The following is a 20441-nucleotide window of genomic DNA, read 5'->3' as shown; positions in this document are numbered from 1 at the left end:
TCTGGGATTGCACCACTTCCGCCTGATGGTACGAGCAGAGCATGTTCAGTGCTGTTTATGGAACACCCCAAGGGGCTCACCAAAGAAGAAAGACAAGGTAAGCTCTGGGGCCTGATCCTTCTAAAGGGGTGAAAAGAGCGTGAGAAGGAAGTGGATGGCAGCTGCCTTATTTCTGAAAGTCTCTCTTGCCTGTTCCTCAGTTCTGCTGTATCTACTGCTCTGGTTGTAGAATGACAGGTTCCTGGATGTCATCGTAGTTATTTCTGTCAGGCTTAGTCTTGGAAGACCTAGACCACCAGGATCCAATGTGCCATGCAGGAGGGAGCATTTTGAGCTACAGACTGCAGTGGCATGAGGTATCTGAGTTAATCACAGTAAGAGAAAATAAATGGGACCATGGCGGGGAGGGTAGATAAACCTGTGGAACAGTGCAGAAGAGAAGGCAGGTGAGGTACTGCCATGGTCTTCTAACACAAAGACATTTGAGTAGACTCCACTGGGTTGACCCTGGCTGGATGCCTGGCACCCACTGAAGCCTATCACTCCCCTCTGCAGCTGGGCAGGGGAGAGAAAATATAACAGAGGGTTCATGGGTTGAGATAAGGACCGAGCGATTACTCACCAAAGACCATCACAGGCAAAACAGATTTAAATTAGAGATACTAATTGAGTTTATTGTTAACAAAATCAGAGCAGGATAATGAGTAGTAAAATAAACCTTCAAAACACCTTCCCCCCACCCCTGCCTTCTTCCCAGCTCTACTTCCTCCCACAGTGAAGCTCAGGGAGGCAGGGAATGGGGGTCATGATCGGTTCCATGGCTTCTCCTGCTGCTCAGGGAGAGGAGTTGTTCCCCTGCTGCACCATGGGGTCCCTCCCATGGGAGACAGTTCTCAATGAACTTGTCCAGTGTGAGTCCATCTCATGAGCAACAGTCCCTCTCAAACTGCTGCAGCGTGGGTCACTCTTCCCCGGGATGCAGGCCTTCAAGGACAGGCTGCTCCAGCATGGGCTCCTCTCCCCAGGAGCCTCCCATGGGGTCACTGCCTCCTCTCAGGCATCATCTGCTCCAACATGGGCTCCTCCACGGGCTCCAGGTGGATCTCTGCATCCCTGTGGATCTCCACGGGCTGCAGGGGCAGAACTACTCACCACAGTCTGCACCAAGGGCTGGAGGGGAATTCCCACTCGATGCCTGGAGCACCTCCTGCCCCTCCTTCTGCCCTGACCTTGGTGTCCGCAGGGCTGTTCCTCTCACGTGTTCTCACCCTGCTCTTCTCTGGCCATAATTACATCTGTGCAGTAACTTTTTCTCTTCTTTTTCTTCCTAAAGATGTTATCTCAGAGGCATTACCACTATTTCTAATAGGTCCAGACTTAATCAGCAGCACATCCATTTTGGAGCCAGCTGGCATTGGCTCCAATGGACATTGGGGAAGCTTCTGGCAGCTTCTCACAAAAACCATCCCTGTAGCCCCCCCACTACCAAAGTTGGGCCATGCAAATACAATACAGCAGCTAATCAAACATTGCAATCACATAGGCATGCCCATGATAAAGTGGCATGAAGTACCACTAACTTGGGATTCCGTTCACAACTTAGTCTGTAGAAACACTCCTGCTGACATCAGAGAGATTTTGATCAGCAGCAGTTTCTTGATCCAGTTTGCCCAGATGCATAACTGTACATTGGGTAAAATTCTGTGGATTACAAACAATTGCACTTTTGTTCCAGCCCTGCACAAACTCACAGGCAGTTCTGGAACATGTTGTTTCCTATGTACAGACTCCCAGGGACTCCTGTAACATGCTGTTTCCTATAGCATGAGGATCTGATTATATAATGCTTTGGGTTATGATGAATTTGCATGTTATTTTGCAAGCACAGTTGAGCTTGTTGTGAGCTGACAGCCATGTGATCCAGCTCCAACACCGGAATAATGAGTCCTGCTGACAGTCAAAATGATGTAGCCCAGGTTTATCCCCTTCAAAGCCATGTTCATTACGGCTGCATCTCTACTGGGACTGCAATGTTGCCAGGGCAAGCCCAGAGCAGAGGAGGGGATGTGTACCCAGCTGTTGTGTAAGACCAGTAGCACAACAGTGCACAGCAGCACAGTTTTGGGCCATGACAATTAATCTCCCAGACAACTGCCTTGCATGATCCAAAGGTAAGCCTGGGCCAGGAGCCATTCTTTGGAAGCAGCTTCAACACATCATCCTCCTTCTTTGGTGTAAGATGTTCTATATGAGGGAACACTAGACTCAAGGACTGGACTGAAGGCCAAAGAGTGATCCCTGATGGAGATTCATACAATTAGAATCTGTTGAGAAAGAAGCTACAGGCACATCTCCGAAGTGCCGAGTCACCATGTTAGAATGCCTCAGGCTGTCACACAGGTGAGCACACCTGTGTGATTCAGGCAGCTCAGCTCTCCAAGGAAATGTGGCCAGGCCAGTGGAGTGCTTGTTTCAAATAATTACCTGGGTTATATGGGATTACAGTGCTATGTTGATGTGATGTCCTTGACCCTGTCCTTGGTTGGCATTTAGCTCAGGTACAGTGAGTTGTATTCCCTGCTGCCGTGTAGGATGTCCTTGGTCCTGCAATAGGTCTTAGAAACCACAGGAGTGGAGCCCTGAATGAGCCAAATAACTCTATTTTCATCCACAAAATTCAAGCAGAAACTTTTTTTCAGGCTTGGTTGCACAAAACAGACTACATCTCTGCAGGTACATGCTTCCAGCAGCATTTAAACCCCCACCTCATGATTATTTTTTTGGAATTAGCAGATTAATCATTTAAGATTCCTGCTATTGTATTAATTTATTATTTTATGTTAGAAGAGCAGCAACATTAAACCTAAGTAAATGCCGACCCCCTCGAGAAACTGACTCATGAGGTATTTTAGCTTCTATTGTCATGAAAATATTATGGACAGGAACTTTACATACCAAGTTACCTTTCTCTTTATATGTATGAAAAACATCTCTTTGTACAGTAGCCAGATATAAATGACTATTTGAGTAGTACTTATTTCTGAACATGCCTAACTCTACAGCATGAAAACATTCTTAATCACATTTTTCATGTTTTTCTCTGAACATCCTTTGTCAGATTACATGACTTCTTACTTCTAAAACAAAGCTATTCCCGAGTAAAATAGGAATTGAAATTTGTACAAAGATAAAGTTCATAGAATCATAGAATAGTTTGGGTTGGAAGAGACCTTAATGATCATCCAGTTCCAATCCCCCTGTTGTGGGCAGCGACACCTTCCACTAGACCAGGTTGCTTCAAGCCCCATCCAAATTGGTCTTGAAGACTTTCAGGGATGGGGCATCCAAAATTGCCAGTAAATAGTTTTATGATTAAATTTTATTATAAAGGACTGTTTATTTTGGTTCCTTTGCAAGAGCAGTGTGAGATCATAAGAAATTAATCTAATTTGCTATGTTTTATGTATTCTTGATGTCAAGGACATAGATTATCAACTTTATTGTAAAAAGGCTATTTTTAACATGTTTGCTCCTCAGTTTCCCCGTTGGCAAAATTAAGTCTTTGGAAGAGTCTGCACTTCTTAAGAATTCACTTTTGCAGAGATAAATTGCATAAAAACTGTAAAATATTCTGAGATGCTGCTGCAGAAGATGCCATGCCAAGGACACTGCAAAGTGGTATCACAACTGCAGGGAAGATGAATGGGAACAGAAGAGTTTGGGTGACAGGTTATCTGCAAACAGAATGTGAGGCAGAAGGACATCTTCTGGGAGTAATTTAATTCTCTCTCTGAAGATTTATACGTGCTGGGGATGCCACCTGGATGATTTGTTCCACCCCACAACTTGAGTTGTTCAACTTGAAGGTCTGTACGATGATTTTTAAAACTTTTTTCACATCATCATTTCAGATAGAGACAGGATCTCATTAATGCTGTAGCAGGATGGGAATAAGCAGTTGGAATATACCAGTGTAGGGCAATTCTGTCTTTTTTGTGACAAGCACATTACTGTGGTATCATTAATAATGTTTGTCACAATAATGTGATTTATTTATGTGTGAACCATAGTATCTGAAACCAGCTGTCATGTGCCAGAGCAGCTATGGAAGACAACAACCCCAACCAGAAAATGTCCTGACAACGCTGCTCCTTGGGGATTAATGTGTCTGGCAAGGGCTACATTCTTACATTTACTATCAGGCTTTCACCATCATTCCAATGATTCCGAAGCAATTTTCCAAATTATGATAATGGTCTGATGATAACATATTTGAAAAGGATTTTTTTCTCCTGCTATGACACATTTTCTCCAGCTGTTAGTAACAATGTAAGGCTGAAGACACAGACCTAGTGTGTCCTTTATTAAACATGCTTCAGTGTTTAACATGGCTCTCTGGTGAAATCAGGTGCAGAAAATGTTTCTTCTTATTTATATGAACTCACTAAAAATGTCTGTCTTATTCTTGCTGAGCTTAATTTTCTTTGAAACATCCTGACTTTCTCATAGCAGGAATTTGTGGAACTGAACTTATTATCTGACACTGATCACTGTGGTGATAATCTCAGGAGGTAGATACCACTCCCAAATATAAATATTGAATTACAATCTCCAGAAAGAACATTTAGAATATTACATAAAAGTGAAAGACATAGTTCTGAATCCATTGATTGAAATATCCTGTATTACATCCCATTCAGGACAGATTTCATATTACTAAATATTTTTTCAATATTTCATTTACATAGATATTTTAAATCCCCCTCAAATTCTAAGAAAATTATAAACTAACACCAATTAAAAAGATACTAGTTAGTAATTTCTTAAAGTCATGGAAGAACCTAAGTTGCCCAAGTGTATTAGGGAATATTTTATGACTCAGATGTCTCCAGGGTAGACTATGCCACAAGAACTGGCATAGCACTCTTAGTTCCTCTGTAGTGGAATCTCTTTTGCTGACCTTCTGTGCTTTTTATTATTTGAATCAATGTGATTTTTCATGAGACAATACAATGCAACTATCGTACAGAATTAGAATATTGCCTAGATAAGACATAAAGCCTTAAATTCAATGGCAATTTAACGCCTTTGCCATTGTTTTCTTTTCATCTGCTCTGATTTTTTGAGGCAGAAATATTGATGCATACAAAGGAAGTACATAAAACTCATGTTTTGCAAAGCCAAGTGTGACATCCTCTTGCTACTCAGAAATCTGAAATTTCTGAAGATGCTGATTGGTCTTAGGAAGAGTAATATAAAAAGACCTATGGTGATAAATATTTGCCATGTTGCCACACACACCACTCGAAAGTGGTGAAGTAACATAAGGCCAGGTGCATCGTCAGGGGTTAGACTGGTCTGGGCTAAATGGACACACACCTTGTCCCAGTCTTTTGCTTGAGGACCTGACTGCAAAAGAGAATTTGAAATTCAATTTAAAGCTGTCCTTCCTCAGAGCTGAAATCTGATTCAAATCCCACACAGTTAAAGGTCAAGATACTGCTAATAAGTGATACTGATATGTGATGCATAGGGCACCAAAATCACTAAAAATCATAGTTAGATTTAATTGTATGACTTTTCAGAAACCACAAAATCAAGTCACTTCATTACATTTATGAATGCCAGACCATCCTGTTTCAAATCCAGCCTGTTTGGTGAAGTCTTATATTTGGTCTTATATTTCTGTGGTACCAAGTTGGAGTTTCTCAGTCTTTGTATGAGCTATAGTCCCATTTTCCCTTATTCCCAACCAGTATTTTCATATTTAACTGTCCTCATCCTAAATACCTTAATAGATGTGCAAGACTTAATTAGAGCACATGAAATACTTGATTCAAGTGATGAATTGTGTCAGAGACCATGATTATATTGTATCATGTGTTTTTAAAAGTACAGAATAGATGGAGAAGCCATTGGAGGTGAGACTCACCTCGACCTCCTTAAAGCACGTACAGTGCAAATTGCTCTTCTTCTGAGGCGGCTTCTCTTGCAGCCAGCAGAGTGACCCTGCCCTGGGTGTCTGCTCCAGGCAGGAGGAACGGGAGGATCAGGCCTCACGGTGGCCAGACCCAGTCTTCGTGCTGGACATCAGCCACCTCAATGCCTGCTGGAGAAACGACGCAGTTGGGATGGAGAAACGTGCCAAAGGTGCTACCTGGAATCGGACAAGTCGGAAATCCCAAACTCCTACGAGGGACAGTGCCAATCGCCCTAAAGTGACTGGGAGGGTCGGGGCTAGAGCAGTCCCTTCCCCAGCTGTAAATCCCCACATTTTTTCACATCAGCCTTGACACTTTGGCTCCGACTGGGCAAATCCGTCTGGCTCTGCCTCAGAGGTTGCCACTGGATGCCGAGTGTCCCGGCGGGGTTAGGGAGAGCTCGGCTCCTGCCCGTGCCGCCGGTGCGGTGGGAGGGAGAGCGGGGCTCCCGACGGCAGCCCCGGGCTTGCGGGGAGCGCCGGGCCCGTGGCTCGGCGGGGTGGCCGCGGCGGGGCCCCGGGGCGGGGCGGCGGCCGGCGGGGCCGGGGCCTGGATCCGTCCGTGCCCGCCCGTGCCCACGGGCTATCCCCGGGGCTGCGGGCAGCGCTGGGATGCGGGACCGGCCCGCGCCCGGCGCCGGGCGCTCGCCGCCGCCGTGAGCGCCGCCGAACATGTTCCTGGCAGGCGAGGCCAGGGGAGATGCAGTGAGGCGCGGGGCACTTTTCCAACAGCTCCTCCGCCGGGAGAGCCAGTGGCACGGCGCGGCGCCGCAGCCCGCCGCTCTCCCCGGCTCCCTGGAGGAGAAGCAGCCCGGGCACCATGCAGCGAGGCAGGGTAAGGGGCTGCGGGCCGGGGGCTGCGGGGCGCGGGCGGTGGCGGGCGCGGCGTCCCCGGTGTCCCCATCCCCGCTGACGGCGTTGTCGTTGCAGGTGCGGGCGGCGCTGGCGGCGCTGCTGGCGCTGCTCTGCGCGGCGCTGCTCCCGCTCCGCCCGGAGGCCGCCAGGGCGCCCAAGCAGCGGCCGGCGCGGACCCGGAGCTGCGGCGAGCGGCCCGAGGAGCTGCTGGAGCAGCTGTACGGGCGGCTGGCGGCGGGCATGCTCAGCGCCTTCCACCACACCCTGCAGCCCGAGCCGCCGGGCCGCCAGAACAACGCCAGCTGCCCCGCCGGGGCACGGCCGCCCGCAGACAAGAGGGTCCGGCTCCCCGTCAACCTGCGCAGCGCATCGCCCTGGGCATACAGGTGACTCCGGGCGCCGGGGGAAGGGAGGTGCGGCCGCCTCAGGGGGCCCGGCGGGCTGAAGGGAGCCGAGGCGGTGTCCCCGTGCGGCACCGGCAGCGCCGGACTCCGCCGGCTTTGCCGCGCCGTGCCCGGGGCGGCTCGGGAGGCGAAGGGCGGCCGCGGCACCGGGCAGCAGCCAGGAAAAGTGCTAAAACACAGTCTAAGTAGGCGATATAAGGTAATTATGTAAAAACAGCTTGTGTGAGGAGTATGTCTAGCGGGCAAAAAGAGAAATGAATGAGGTGGAGCAAGCCATGAGATGGAGCTCACACCCACCCGGGAGCACAGACCACCCTCAAAAAGTCACTTGGGCAAATTGTCATATGTGATAATCAGAGGACCCTCAGCAAAGGACCACCACCAAAGAAGCACCTCTTGACTCTGCAGCAGCCACAGAGGGGCTCAGATGCTTTCCCCAAAATGTGACTCCAGACGCGCCTCTGTTTCTAAAATACATCAGGGTACAGTCTGTGTTCCCACCCACCAACAGAGCCGTATCTTCACCTACCGAACACTCCCAAGGGCTGGATGTCCCATTTGCTGTAGGAGCATAGGCAAGGAATGAGTACAGCAGTATTCTACACCTGTGTTTTCAACCTGTGCTTTGCAAACCTCCTTCCCCTGAGGTGGAAAAAGGGTCTGACAGACTATTTTTAGGGGGCATAAAAACAACTAATAAAGTAAATTTGTTGTGAGGCTGGTTAATGCATGAAACAAGGGCCTGCACGTCTACAGGGAGCTCTGGAAAAGCTTGGAAAGCACTGATCTCGTACACTAAACCCAGTGTGTGATCATATTCTCAGAAGATTATGAAGTCTTCTGGTGGTTTGAATAAGACCGAGTTCTGTTTACAGCTTTCTGTAAAAGACTGCAAACAACAGGGAGCTAAAACGTGCAAACTTAAAAGGAACTGACTTTCTTGCTACTTTTTATACATTATCCCTGGTATACACTTTGATGCAGTTCCTGTGTATTCAGCAAACAGTTATCTCCTTGTTAGGCTCTCCAATAAATATTTATTTTATGGCATGGGTTTTGCTCGCTTTCAGTGTAAGAAGAAATCCTACTGAGAGAAAGATGGTTTATTTGCTCAGTAAGCCTTTCATAAGCAAAGTATTTTTAGAAATACATTTTCTCTAAGAAGACTGAGGATTTTTAAGCTACCTAAGAGTGCACAAAGCAAATACCATGAGTGAAACACCTACCATTGGGCTCAAGTATTTTTTACAGTGGTTTTGGAAAACACTAGTGGTATCAGAAAATTGTTCCTCTGGTTTGAAAACCGTGCCTTCATCCTTACATCTCGTTGGACAGGTATTTATTTTCAGTTGGAGCTCTGTATAGGCTTCTTAACAGAGAACCAGATGCTTTTTGGGGCTTGGCTTACAAAAGTAAATCCACTGTACTTTTCATCCAAGTGTTTTCAGACAGACCACTAACTATTCACATACAAGTAACTTGATGACATCTCCAAGCTAGGAATTCCAAGCTAGGAATTGTAAAAGATAGTAGGGGAGAAGTATTACACCATTGAAAGCAAAATCTAAAATATTCAGAGGAAAAACGTTTCTTTATGATAAAGAGGCCTGAGTATTCTGTCCAGTTAACAGACCTCATTTACAGCTTTTTTTGTGACTGCATTTTTACTGTATCATTAGTGTGCAATGAGACAGCAATAGATATCTCAAGATGTGTAATTAAAGTGTAAAGTATAAGATTGCTAATTAGCTATTACCACCTGCTATCTCATAGATTTTGAAGCTAGATGTGAAAATTTGTTTTGTTCTGTGGTCTTCAACAGGGTACCCTGGAAGTTCCTTAATCCTATTAGAGTTACTCCATATCTTTGAGAGGGACACACAGCTCTCCATTAAAGACCACAAGTAATGTCCCATTATGCTTTGTCAATGGTTAACCAATTTCACTTATACAGTCCCAACAATTTCTTCTCCATGGCTGGAGTGTTAATCTGAAAAGCTGCACACGGCTCTCTTCCGTACAGTACTTTCCTGACAAGCCTACTTGCATTTAATTCTTTTCCCTCGTAAATTGTGCCCCTTCACAGATTCATTGCTATCTCCTGAACTGCCTTCTGAATCACCAAAGTTGGTGAATGCTCATAAATAAATTCACTGTAGGCAGACCCCTCTTGTATGCTCTGATAGGAAACTACTCAATGGCTGATTTTGACTACTTGAAATTTGCATCAAGGTGCCTGTCCCGTTCCAGCGTCTCACAGACATCCTGCTCTCCGGCTTCTTTTCTGCACCTAAAGACTTACAGTGCTGTTCATTTCTGCTCTGTGCATAAAGGCTCTTTTTTCTTTTTGACGTGCATTTTAATGCCTGAGATACCTCATGCTGTTTCTCTGTCTTCACTGGTGTTGCAGCATTTCCCATTGTTACCATCTGCAGATTTCATTAACATACTGTTTATACTCCCTATTCCAGGTCATTAATAATAAAGATATTAAGTCTGGCTCTACTTACCTTTCCCTGAATATCTCCCCAGGCACCTGCTCCCAGCTGTTTAACGCTGCTGCTTGTAATTCTTCTGTTCACATGACTGTTCAGTCCAAGTCAACTGGAATTTTTTCATATCAGCATTTATGAGAAAGAATCAAATATATTACTTAGAGAACTGTGTATAATGTTGACTCTACTGCATTATCTGTATCCCAAGCCTGTCATTCTGTTTAAGTGTGGAAGAATTAGTTTTGACTGGCTCAAAGCTCAGATAATTCTTGTGTGGCTTCTTTGCTTGTCTTTGTTCTATGCTTATTGTTTATTTTCCATTACTTGGTCATTTAATTTGGTTATACAAAAATCAAGACTTACATCACTTTTGGTTTGCTGCAAACCAGAGATACAGGAGTTGTACATGGATTGCACCTCCGATCCATCTGGTCCCAAACCCTGCTGCTAACAGCAACCAACAAGTGGTATTTAAGGCAAAAGTTAGGGGGAAAATACTTGTTCATGTGTCTGATACTGAAATTCCATCCTGGTGGCCACAGGAGATCAGTATATAACTCAGGGCACAGAGTTTAATCACGTGAATCACTCTTTGCTCTGCAGAGCTATAAAGAGACAGCAGAGTTCCCTGAAGTCAGTTGAGCATGCTGCATTTGCTCAGCAGTTCAGGAAGTTGGGCTACAAATTACTCAGCTTTTTTTAAAAAATAGAGCCAGCAGGAGGAGTTCTGCCATGAAATCATCCTTCCATGAAATCATCAGGCTGACTGTGTGCCAGCTTGTGACATCTATCCAGGGGTTGCTTGTCTTTTTTAGCGCTATTACATGGGCAGTCAATGAAATCCAGAAAGCCTGCCTGTACAAGGACATTCTGGCAAGTGCAAGTAGCACTTGGCTACTGCTGTGGTTCAGAATTGCTTAACAAGAATTAATGATATGGGTGGACCTGCAGACCCTACTGACAGCACAGGATGGGTGCTCTTGTTAACATTTACAGAAGCCATTCACCAATCATGGTGAATCATTAGCAGGGCAAGCACAGCTCCAGAGATGCACAGAAAAGTTGCTCATGGACAAGAGCCATTATAAAAAGGATTAATTTTACATGTCTGCCTAAACATTTGTGGGGGGTCTGATCATGAAGCTCAGAACAAATGTTGAAAAATCTGATCCCGCTGAAGTCAGCAGAACTTTTACAGGTAATGCTGATTTGTGATTCTATTCATGGTGCTACAGAGCACAGGTGACATTCATTAACCAGCTGTAGCTATCAGCTCTATTTCTTATTTTCTGATGTCTTAAGGCTACAATAACAATCATAACTAGTTTGCAAACACACTTCTATGGGATTTTAGCAAAATTTTTTGTGTGTATTCAAGAAGTCTTTCAGGTTTCTGAATTTCCAAATCCTGTGGCTTTTGTTTCTGCCACCGGGGCCTAATTCTGCATCTCCTAATGGTTAATTTATAAAGATTTAACTTTTATTATCAGTGTTGCTCTGATGATGTTAGCCAAGTTAGCCAGTCCCTCTCTCAAACATTGCCAAGCTTGTTTTTTCTGTTTTTCAAAAATCAGTTTCAGATTATAAGCATCCTTGGTTTAGTGCTCATTTACATAAATTCTTAATACAAGTAATACAGGCAAGTCATTTTTCACTGGTAAAAGCCAAGCTTGTCTGCAGTGTGTTGAACAAAGTCGTACAGGAGGGCTTTCCTTCAAATAATACTCCAGTTATTTTCTAGAAGCTTATCCAAGGCATTTTCCAGGATTTAACATTACCATGTGGCATGGTATGCATATCCCAAAGATGTAGCCAAGGGAAAGAATACAAGGGGATGCAGAGCTGTCATCCTTTTTAGTTGAGCACGTCTGTACAGCTCTTCAGAAAATCAGTTAGCACTGGGCTAGCACTGTGCAAGCACTGTGCTACCCATAGTAGTAATACCTATATTGCTGCCTGTATAAAAAATAAAGCATAACATGAACAAAAGAACACCTGCTATAGGGAGAGAAATGTCTTGGCAAGGAGGGGAAAAAAGCTGTTAGCTCTTAATCCTGTAAGTATTTCAGAGTGTGAAGGAAGGGGATGATGATCTGCTTATTAGACTTTTGATAACATCCAGCTGTAAGCCCAGTGCTAACACTGATTTTCTGAAGAGTCGGCTCCCTGGCTCAGCACAGCATCTGACCCTGTGGAATCAGAAGCTCGGAAATTATGAAGTGACAGTATTATTAAAAATACTACTTTTAAAAGTAGTGGTACAGGAGAAGGCAGATAAAGACTCTGCAAATGTTTTGCTTCTGACAGAAAGTTTTCTCTTGAGTTTCCATGCTCAGTATGTAAATGGCAGGAAGTTTGTTTTTCACTGGGAGCTCTCAAAGCACTCATAGGGTCATAAGGAAAAGCAGCCTAGTCACACTTCATTAGCAATTCCAGTTCAGCACAAACCTGCTTCTTGTTCCAGCAGATGGGAACAGAGCAGCCCAGCACAGCTCGCTGCTCCTGTCACTTGTGAACCAGGAGATCTGGCGAGGCAGACTTGGCCTTCCACAGCAGTGACCTGAGTTCACAGGACATGGGCAATCCTCATCAAAGTGTCTGGGCTGTCTGGTTTGCAGCAGTGGCCACAGCAAGTGACACAAGGCTGCAGGGGACACTTCAGTACCAGGGGAAAGTTGCACTTCTCTGGTTCTCCACCACTCTTCCCAGCTCCATCCATCTCTTGGGTGTAAGGAAAGACATAGCAGGAACTTGGAGCATGCATTTTTACCTGGTTAGTTAATCTGATCAAAAATGTTTACCCTCTTCTAGGAGAAGATGTGAAAACATGACTTGTACTGGTTGGTGTTTCTTAGTGGCTCCTACCCAAGAGGTCTGGGTTGCCTAGAAAGACAAAATAAGGTTTTATTTAAAAGGCTTTTCTGAACAGGTTTGAGCTGAAGATGCAGAACCTTGTATATGGCTCCAAATTTTAGTGACATTTGAGTTCAGGTATTAATTTCAGGGGGCATTACTTAGAGGCTTCAGTCTTGAAGTTCTGGTCTGGATGCAAAACCACATCTATATTTTGAATCCATCATAAAGTTTGGATTCTCTCTCATTCTTTCCAGTTCCCACGTGATGTATTAACATCGAACTTAGTAATATAAGAGATTTTTTCCCCTTGGAAAGTAGAAAACCTTGCCACAACCACACCATCTTTCAAAAAACCCACCCCATTAATACTTGACTTTTTCCACGTGGGAATTTGGAGGAGAAAGGTGGTTGTAGACCATGATTCTAGTTCCAGTGTTCTCCTGTTATCAGTGAAACCTCTCATGTTTGCATGCAGAAGCATATTCATGCTTTCCAGTAACATCATAAACCAGGTGCTAGAGATAACACAGTAGAGAAAATACCAATAACTTGACACATGGTGTGTTTAACAATCCACCACTGAAATTATTCACACTTGAGTTTGAAATGGGAATATATCACAGTAGAAAGGCCTGTGTTCCCCTTTCTTCCCTTCTGCTGGCTACCAGACATTTTATTTCACACTGGTGTGAGATCCTGTAACATGAAGGTATTTCCTGGGGAAGTAAGCAAGTATAAATGGGACAGAAGAGCATTGCAAAAAATATCTGCAACATCACAGATGTCTGGCTATTAGGGAACTGGTCAGATTTTTTTGTGAGGAAAACAAATTATTTAAATTTATATATATATATATATATATATATATATATATAAATAAATACATAATGGTCATTATATAAATATTAAAAAGTCTCTTTTCCTTGATGACAGGATAATCAAGTTTGTGTTTGGCAAAAGCGGTGATTCCAGATTTCCTTTAACCAGATAAACTGGTGATACTTCTGAAAAGGGCAGCTCCCTTCTGTCCCTGCCTAAGCTGCTTGTTCACTCTGGCTGGTTGGTGCAGAGCTCTGTGTACATGTGTGGCAAGACAGCTGACAGACCAAACCTGAGCTTCTGATGGAGTTATTCCTTAGCTGAATGAGTTCCTTGATCAATCCTGTGACCAGGAAAACATCAGTGTCAACCCAAGGGTGGGTGTGAGAGGGAGAGCCAGGCTGCATGTTCTCACAAGGACAGATTTTGTTGACTAGCAGTGACTGCAGTCACAGCTTGGGGCAGACTTAGGGTTCGGCCTCTTCCAAACCTGAAACCTTTTCTCGTCTCAGAGACAGTCTGAAGAGATAAAAGGTGAACACTTTGATACCCAAGAAAGTGCTGCCAACCCTGGGAAACACAATTTAGAAATTGCTTTAAATCTATTAAGATCACTTTAAGATCTATTAAGAGATCCCACCTGGAGGACTGCATCCAGCTCTGGGACCACAACACAAGAAGAACATGGACCTGTTAGAGTGAGTCCAGAGAAGGCCATGAAAACACTCAAAGGATGGAGAACCTCTCCTATAAAGACAGGTTGAACCTTCCAGTATCTCAAGGGGGCCTATAAGATAGCTGGAGAAGGACTCTTCACAAGGCCATGGAGTGACAGGACAAGGAATAATGGCTTTAAACTGGAAGACAGCAGGTTTAGATCAGATACTGGGAAGATTTAAGAAGTGAGGGTGGCGAGACACTGGCACAGGTTGCCCAGAGAAGCTGTGGATACCTCATCCCAGGAAGCTGCAGTTTATTTCAGTGTGGGCATGAAAATGTTGCTCTTCTGTGGTTAGAGGAAGATACAGTAGATACGAATTAGAAAAGCAATACAGAGTTCTGCTTTCAAGGGGAAGTCACATTTATGACCCCAAATATACTAGGGAGAAAAACCTATCATAGAAATAATAATACAATTCAATTCTAGTAAAATTACTAAATTTTAAAACATCATGTTATGGCCTTAACAATAATAATGTTAACGAGGATTTGTACCTGTTTTTGAAGAACTCAAGGCAGATAAAAAGTTTAGAAATGCCCAAGCGTCCTTTTTAATGCTCTCTTTGCCTATTCAGTCCAAAATGCAAAACTCATTCTCTTTAAACCCTTGAATCTCACAATTCAGAAAGCCAGACACTTCATACTTCCATGTGCACTGTAGGACCTAATCAGTTCTGTAACCTGTTCATGTTTTCTCCTTTACACCTTACAAATTAGAAGCCAGACAGCATCAGCTACAGCTCTTTTTCCTGGCGAAGACAACAAAAACATGATATAATTATTATAATGATATAATAATATATAAGATTATATAATTCCACATGAATATACCTGGTTTGAGAGGTACTAATGAATCTTTATTTGCTTCCCTCTAGAATTTCCTATGATCCCACGAGATACCCTAAGTACATTCCTGAAGCCTACTGCCTGTGCAAAGGCTGCCTGATGGGGATCTTTGGCGAGGAGAGCTTGCACTTCCGCAGCACCCCGGTGTTCATGCCCACCGTCGTCCTGCGCCGCACGCCCGCCTGCGCCGGGGGCCGCTACATCTACACCGAGGATTACATCACCATCCCTGTGGGCTGCACCTGCGTCCCCGAGCAGGAAAAGGAGGCAGAGAGCGTCAATTCCAGCATAGATAAGCAGGAACTGAAGTTGCTGGTGGGCCAGAACAAGCCCTCATCAGAATGAAGAAGTCATGTTTCCGTACTGGCCTCACATCATCATCTCACCACCTCAGGAAACTGCAGTGCCGCAGCAAACACACTCGGTCACCCTCTTTTTCTGCTTACAGTTATTTCAGATATAAGATGGAAAGTCTAGTCCCTCAGTTCATTAGACATGGCAATTAATTCTATTTCTTTCGCTCGTGTAAACGTGTTTATTTCATTATTGCAAACTGCAAAGTAGCCTTTTTTTTTCCTTAGAACAGAACATTTATCTTTGCTTATTCACAGTAAATTTTAGAAGATGATGCAACTGTAAGACATGGTAGCTATTACTATAGCAGGCTACTGGTTGTAGATATTTTTAAGGAATCTCTTATATTCTACTTTTAAGTACCCTTATATAAAATCACTCAGCTGCCATACGTGACAAATCAGCAGTTAAAAGGACAATTTCTCAGGCTGGGAGAGTGTCCCTTTATACTGCATAAACTCCAAGCTTTGCCTCTGAGATGCTACCTCTTTGGCTAATTTATACACTACAGAAAGGAAACCTTTGCTGAGTTGGAGTCATTCATGAAGCAATACTCTATGTGCTTGCTATTTTTAAACTTGCCAAATTGCTAAGGGTACAAAGGTGTTGAGAAAAAACATGCTAGAATATTGTAAAAATGAAGCAGACTTTCTTGATGTGGACTGTGTCTAATTACACAGAAAATACCAATTAGGAAAAACACAGTTTGGGTCTCAAGAATTCTGTATTCGATTTCATCCATCACTGACTGCTTAACTTCCTTGTGGTAAAACTGTGTTCTATGCAGCTGAAAGGCCAAAACCTTTTTCATTTTAGGAGAGGAGATTCCCCATTAAAAAGAAAATACCCAGGATCAGCTTCACCTCAGGTGCGCTGCAGGTGAGTAAGCAGGTCTTAGGTCTTAACTTCCAGATCCTACAAGAGGTCATTGAGTTGAGTCCCAGCCAATCCAAACTTGTTAAATCCAACTGATTTACAGTTGCTGTTACTCATTTCTCCTTATGCTACATGTAACAGACGATCACCTGCAAAAGCTGACCGGGCAGCCTGCCATCTGTGCAGCCTTATGCTGATGGAACTTGATGGTAGGCCCTCACCAGAAACCCTGCATACACAAAAACTTGCATTTCCAGAATAAGAGACTGAAATTGACTCAGCCTAGTGAATGAGAATCAGGAACAACCAGGCATGCCTTGCACAAATGTAATTCCTCAGAGGGCCACCCTCACCAAAACAGATAAACCTCTGAATGCACAGCAGAGAATCTATTTTACAGATGAAAGATCATGACTGCAATATCTTTACAGAATAAACATCATATACAGCAATGTATTTGCTAAATCATGAATCTTGAAATTGGCCTTAATTCATAGCAGAGAAAGCCCCTACGTTACATAAACAACTCTTCTTTGGAGTGTTGTTGCATGAAGAATGGAAAGACTGTGAGCTAATCACAATTAGCCAGTTGAAGACAGAATGAAAGTCACATCACAGCTCCATGTCTTGGTGCATAATTATTGATTGTGCTCTCTCTGACTCATTTTTACAGTGCTATCTGTGAAACCTCTCTGATAGCATTTTTACAGTGCTATCTGTGAAACCTCTTACAAAGCCTAAAATAACTTTAAGAACTCCAGAAATGAATAAAGATTCCCATCACAATGTCAGATTGAAGTCTGTAGTTGTGTTTTTTGTGCAGATGCTTTTCCTCAATTCTCCTTGTCTTTAGATCTGTGTTTCCTCCGATTGTGATGCTTCTATCTCAAGGGGATTCTCAAAGGTGAGTTCAGAGATGGTCATAAAACGTTTATACTACTCAGAGAACAGGTAATTGCCTGGCTGCTGCCAGCAATTATAGGTAGTTACCTTTTCCCCACAGAATGTAAATACTTGCAGCAGTTACAACCTCTTTTCCTTCCTCCTAATGTGGAGGAACTTCTCACCCTCTGAGCAGAGGGAAATGGTAATCAGAGGGGCTCAAAAGGGAGGCTGACCCACAAAACTGGAGAAACGCTGCACTAGGCGATGTTTTCAGTAGCCTGATCCCTTCCAGTTTCACCATTAGATTGTGAGGTTTTCCTCCACATGTACCCTTATGGCAGTATGAAGCTGAACCTTCAGACTCCACAGCATAGAAAGCATAGTCTTCACCCTAACAGGCAATACAGTGACCCCAAACAACAACAGCAAAATGTCCAACCATGCAGTACTTAACATTTAGTAGATACCCAGAGGGGCTACCAGCTAAGTTTGGCCAAACACCTGCCCTCCAGCAGAACTCATTGTCTGCCCATACATTTGTTATACAAATTTGTCTGCAACAAATTTGTTGTTAGAGCACATGGATATATATTTGCATCATGTGGAGAAAATAAGATCTCTTTTTTTTTACTGCAACTCTCTTGTCCTCCAGACATAAATTATGGAGTCATTTTTAGGTTTTCAAGTAACTAGAGCATGTTCAGGGAATTCCTGGGAGGTGCAAGCCTAAAATCAGGTAAATGGAACATAATAATTTTCTCCACTCCAGATAAGTAGATGCTTTAGTTTATAGAAAGCTTCAGAAACTGGATGACTGAAAGTACTTGAGAACTGCAAAACCTCCATGGATCAATAGATCGCTTGTGTTGGTGACCTCCTTCTCGTCACACTGCAACAAGTGCAGAAAGTTTCCCATGGTTCAGGCATCTTTATGTTATTTTATTCAGAAGCCCATTTTCCCTTCTTAATCCTCCTTTTCCTCTGTGACAGACATTTTAGCTGAGCCAATTTGCTTCCTGATCCAGCTTTCCAATTAGGTATCTCTTAAAAGTTGTTTATATTTTAGCACGAGCAACTGTTTGTTAATACTTAACATCAAGAGCTATTAGCTACACAAACACTTGCTGGCCTTCAAAATATCCTTCCATATATCCTTTCTCTCCACATTACTCATGTGGGAAAGGTTGAGTGTTAAATGTAGTTTGCATTTGTTTGGAATTGTTTTTTTTAATGAGGTCATCACATCATGGATTTATATCAGTTTCACTTCAAATGTGGTGTGACATTTTCTAGCTTCCAGCCCTCTGGTTACAGCTGCCGCAGCCTTGCCTTTAATTTGCATGGGGGAGGGAGTGCTCATTGGAGTTGCTTCAAGGCTTCACAAACTGTTGACAGAAGGAAGACATGAAATGCCTCACTGAACCAACTCCAGGCCCAATAAATGCAAACCATTCAAAGCTAGAACTATCTGGCAGCTGAAGCTGATTTAAGAAAATTTTTTGTTGTGCCAGGAAAATCTTTTCCTTCAACAAGGTTGTCCCTGGAATACATTAAGAGCCACAAAACACAGAACAATATCCTCAGTAATGAGATTATTTTCTTGTCTGTAGCATCACTTAAGGTAGTGTGGAAAATTCCTATCATTCAGGAAGGCTGAGGAAAGCCTGAGATGCTAGTTTGGGTTTACTTACCAGTCATCACCTGAAGGTGTCTGTCTGAATAGGTGAAGATCTACAGCTACACGTGAACATGGAATTGCATGGGGGAACATGAACATCAAAGCAGCAGGAGGAAAAGGGCTTTTTTACTGCCCTTCATCGAAATTCATCGAAATTCATTGGCTGTGATGTGTTCAGAAAGTAAAAACACCCATTAATCCCACTAGGATGAGGGAACAGCCGTAACTGCCTGGACTAGGGCAGTTAAAGAGGATGCAGCACATATGACTGTGCAGTCATAATTGCCACTGGAAAAGGAGCACGGTGCTGACACTTCACCACAGTCTGTTCCAACAGAAAGTCCATCCATGAGACACCCCGGTACAGTCAGTCACTACTTGACACTGACATTGTTATTCACAATCCTGTTACAGAAGAAAAGAGGGGTTTGCTGCCACATACTATTTCTAAAAGCTACCACGCTGGCACAAAACACAAAATCACTATGGATTTTTGTGACTTGTACCCTTCTCAGAAACAGCTACTTCCTTGGAATCAAGTATAATAAAAATAGTTTACCTCCCATCACTGATGAAGGTGGTAAATGCCACTAGTCAAGCTGCTTGGGCAGCTGCCTGCACTCCCCAGGCTTTTAAGAGGGAAGCTGGTGGACAACGGGCTGCTCTGTTTAGTGCATCTGCACAGATTTTCATGTACCCTCAGTTCAGTAACTATGCATCTTCACAGTGCCCCTTTTCAAAGCAGTCTGACCTACCTGTGAGAAGCAGCAGTGATTTTCTTGGAAGTGAACTTCTTGGTACCAACTGAATGGTGCACTTTTATCTTTTTAAGAAGTATCTCTGATGAAGTTAGCAAAGTTGACTTTTAACTCTGCTATGGAGAGCCCAGTAATACACATTAACCAAAATTAAGTGAACAAACCAGCAAAATACTTGAGGCTTCGATTTGAACAGCACATTCTAATTTAGGTGGGTGGCAGGGGAACAGTATCATCCCTTCTGGCAATCATACCTGTCCCACTTGAAGCCTCTATGTTAAAAACAAAGTTTCATTAGTTACTTCATTGTCTCCATCTGCTTGGTGTGCAAGACACTGAGGTAATAAACCAGTTTAAAGTACAGATTAGTGCCAAGAGCTACGCAGTCACCATTCTGGTTTGCTTTATTTTCAAATGGGCCACATGAAAGTGATGGTGTAGCCTCCCAAAAAACAACTAAACCCAGGTGTATTTCATCTGTGGACAGTAACTTTCAGGGGAATTCTGGCTCAGCAGCAAGGATGGCATCTAGTTTGAAAGACTGCATGGGCCCTGGGCTCACACAGCAGAAAGGAGAGGCCAGTGCCTGTTCTCCCTGTGAGCGCTTCCTCTGCTGCCCTTCCCTTGTTTTAACAACACCTGTGACCAGCCTGACAGAAATCAAGGCATGTGAAAGAGGAAGAAAACTGTTACCACGGAACCCAGGAACACCACACACAGGGAGGAAGCAGCAGGTATAAAATGTGAGGAGGGAAAATCCTTAGGAAGCAAACAGATCTCTTGGAAAATGGGGAGGAGAGCTACAGTGGCTTGGGTGGGTATTTATGAACCACTGTTGTGTTCAGCTCAGACAACACCATTCTCTGAGCACTGAGAGGATTATAATCCATCTATACTATTCCTGCTCAGCTGTTT

The 20441-nt window shown here is 43.7% G+C and overlaps 1 protein-coding gene and 1 long non-coding RNA gene across 2 annotated transcripts; one reads left to right on the top strand and one right to left on the bottom strand.

The window, feature by feature from the left end:
- The first annotated feature begins 6588 nt into the window (after positions 1–6588).
- On the top strand, positions 6589–15704 carry IL17D (interleukin 17D). The gene is made up of 3 exons (XM_068181314.1): positions 6589–6815; positions 6911–7221; positions 15005–15704. The coding sequence occupies exons 1-3, from the start codon at positions 6801–6803 to the stop codon at positions 15318–15320; spliced, it is 642 nt and encodes a 213-aa protein (XP_068037415.1). The 5' UTR covers positions 6589–6800; the 3' UTR covers positions 15321–15704.
- Positions 11645–14325, bottom strand: LOC137469008 (uncharacterized). Its single transcript, XR_010996305.1, has 2 exons — positions 13593–14325; positions 11645–13306 (listed from the first exon to the last, which is right to left on the bottom strand). It is a non-coding gene; the product is annotated as an uncharacterized lncRNA (long non-coding RNA).
- Positions 15705–20441: the final 4737 nt, after the last annotated feature.

This window comes from Anomalospiza imberbis, chromosome 2 (assembly GCF_031753505.1).
Source record: "Anomalospiza imberbis isolate Cuckoo-Finch-1a 21T00152 chromosome 2, ASM3175350v1, whole genome shotgun sequence".
In the NCBI taxonomy this organism is placed as follows: Eukaryota; Metazoa; Chordata; class Aves; order Passeriformes; family Viduidae; genus Anomalospiza; species Anomalospiza imberbis.
The sequence above is the reverse complement of the archived record's forward strand: the minus strand, read 5'-3'. Positions and strand labels throughout refer to the sequence as shown.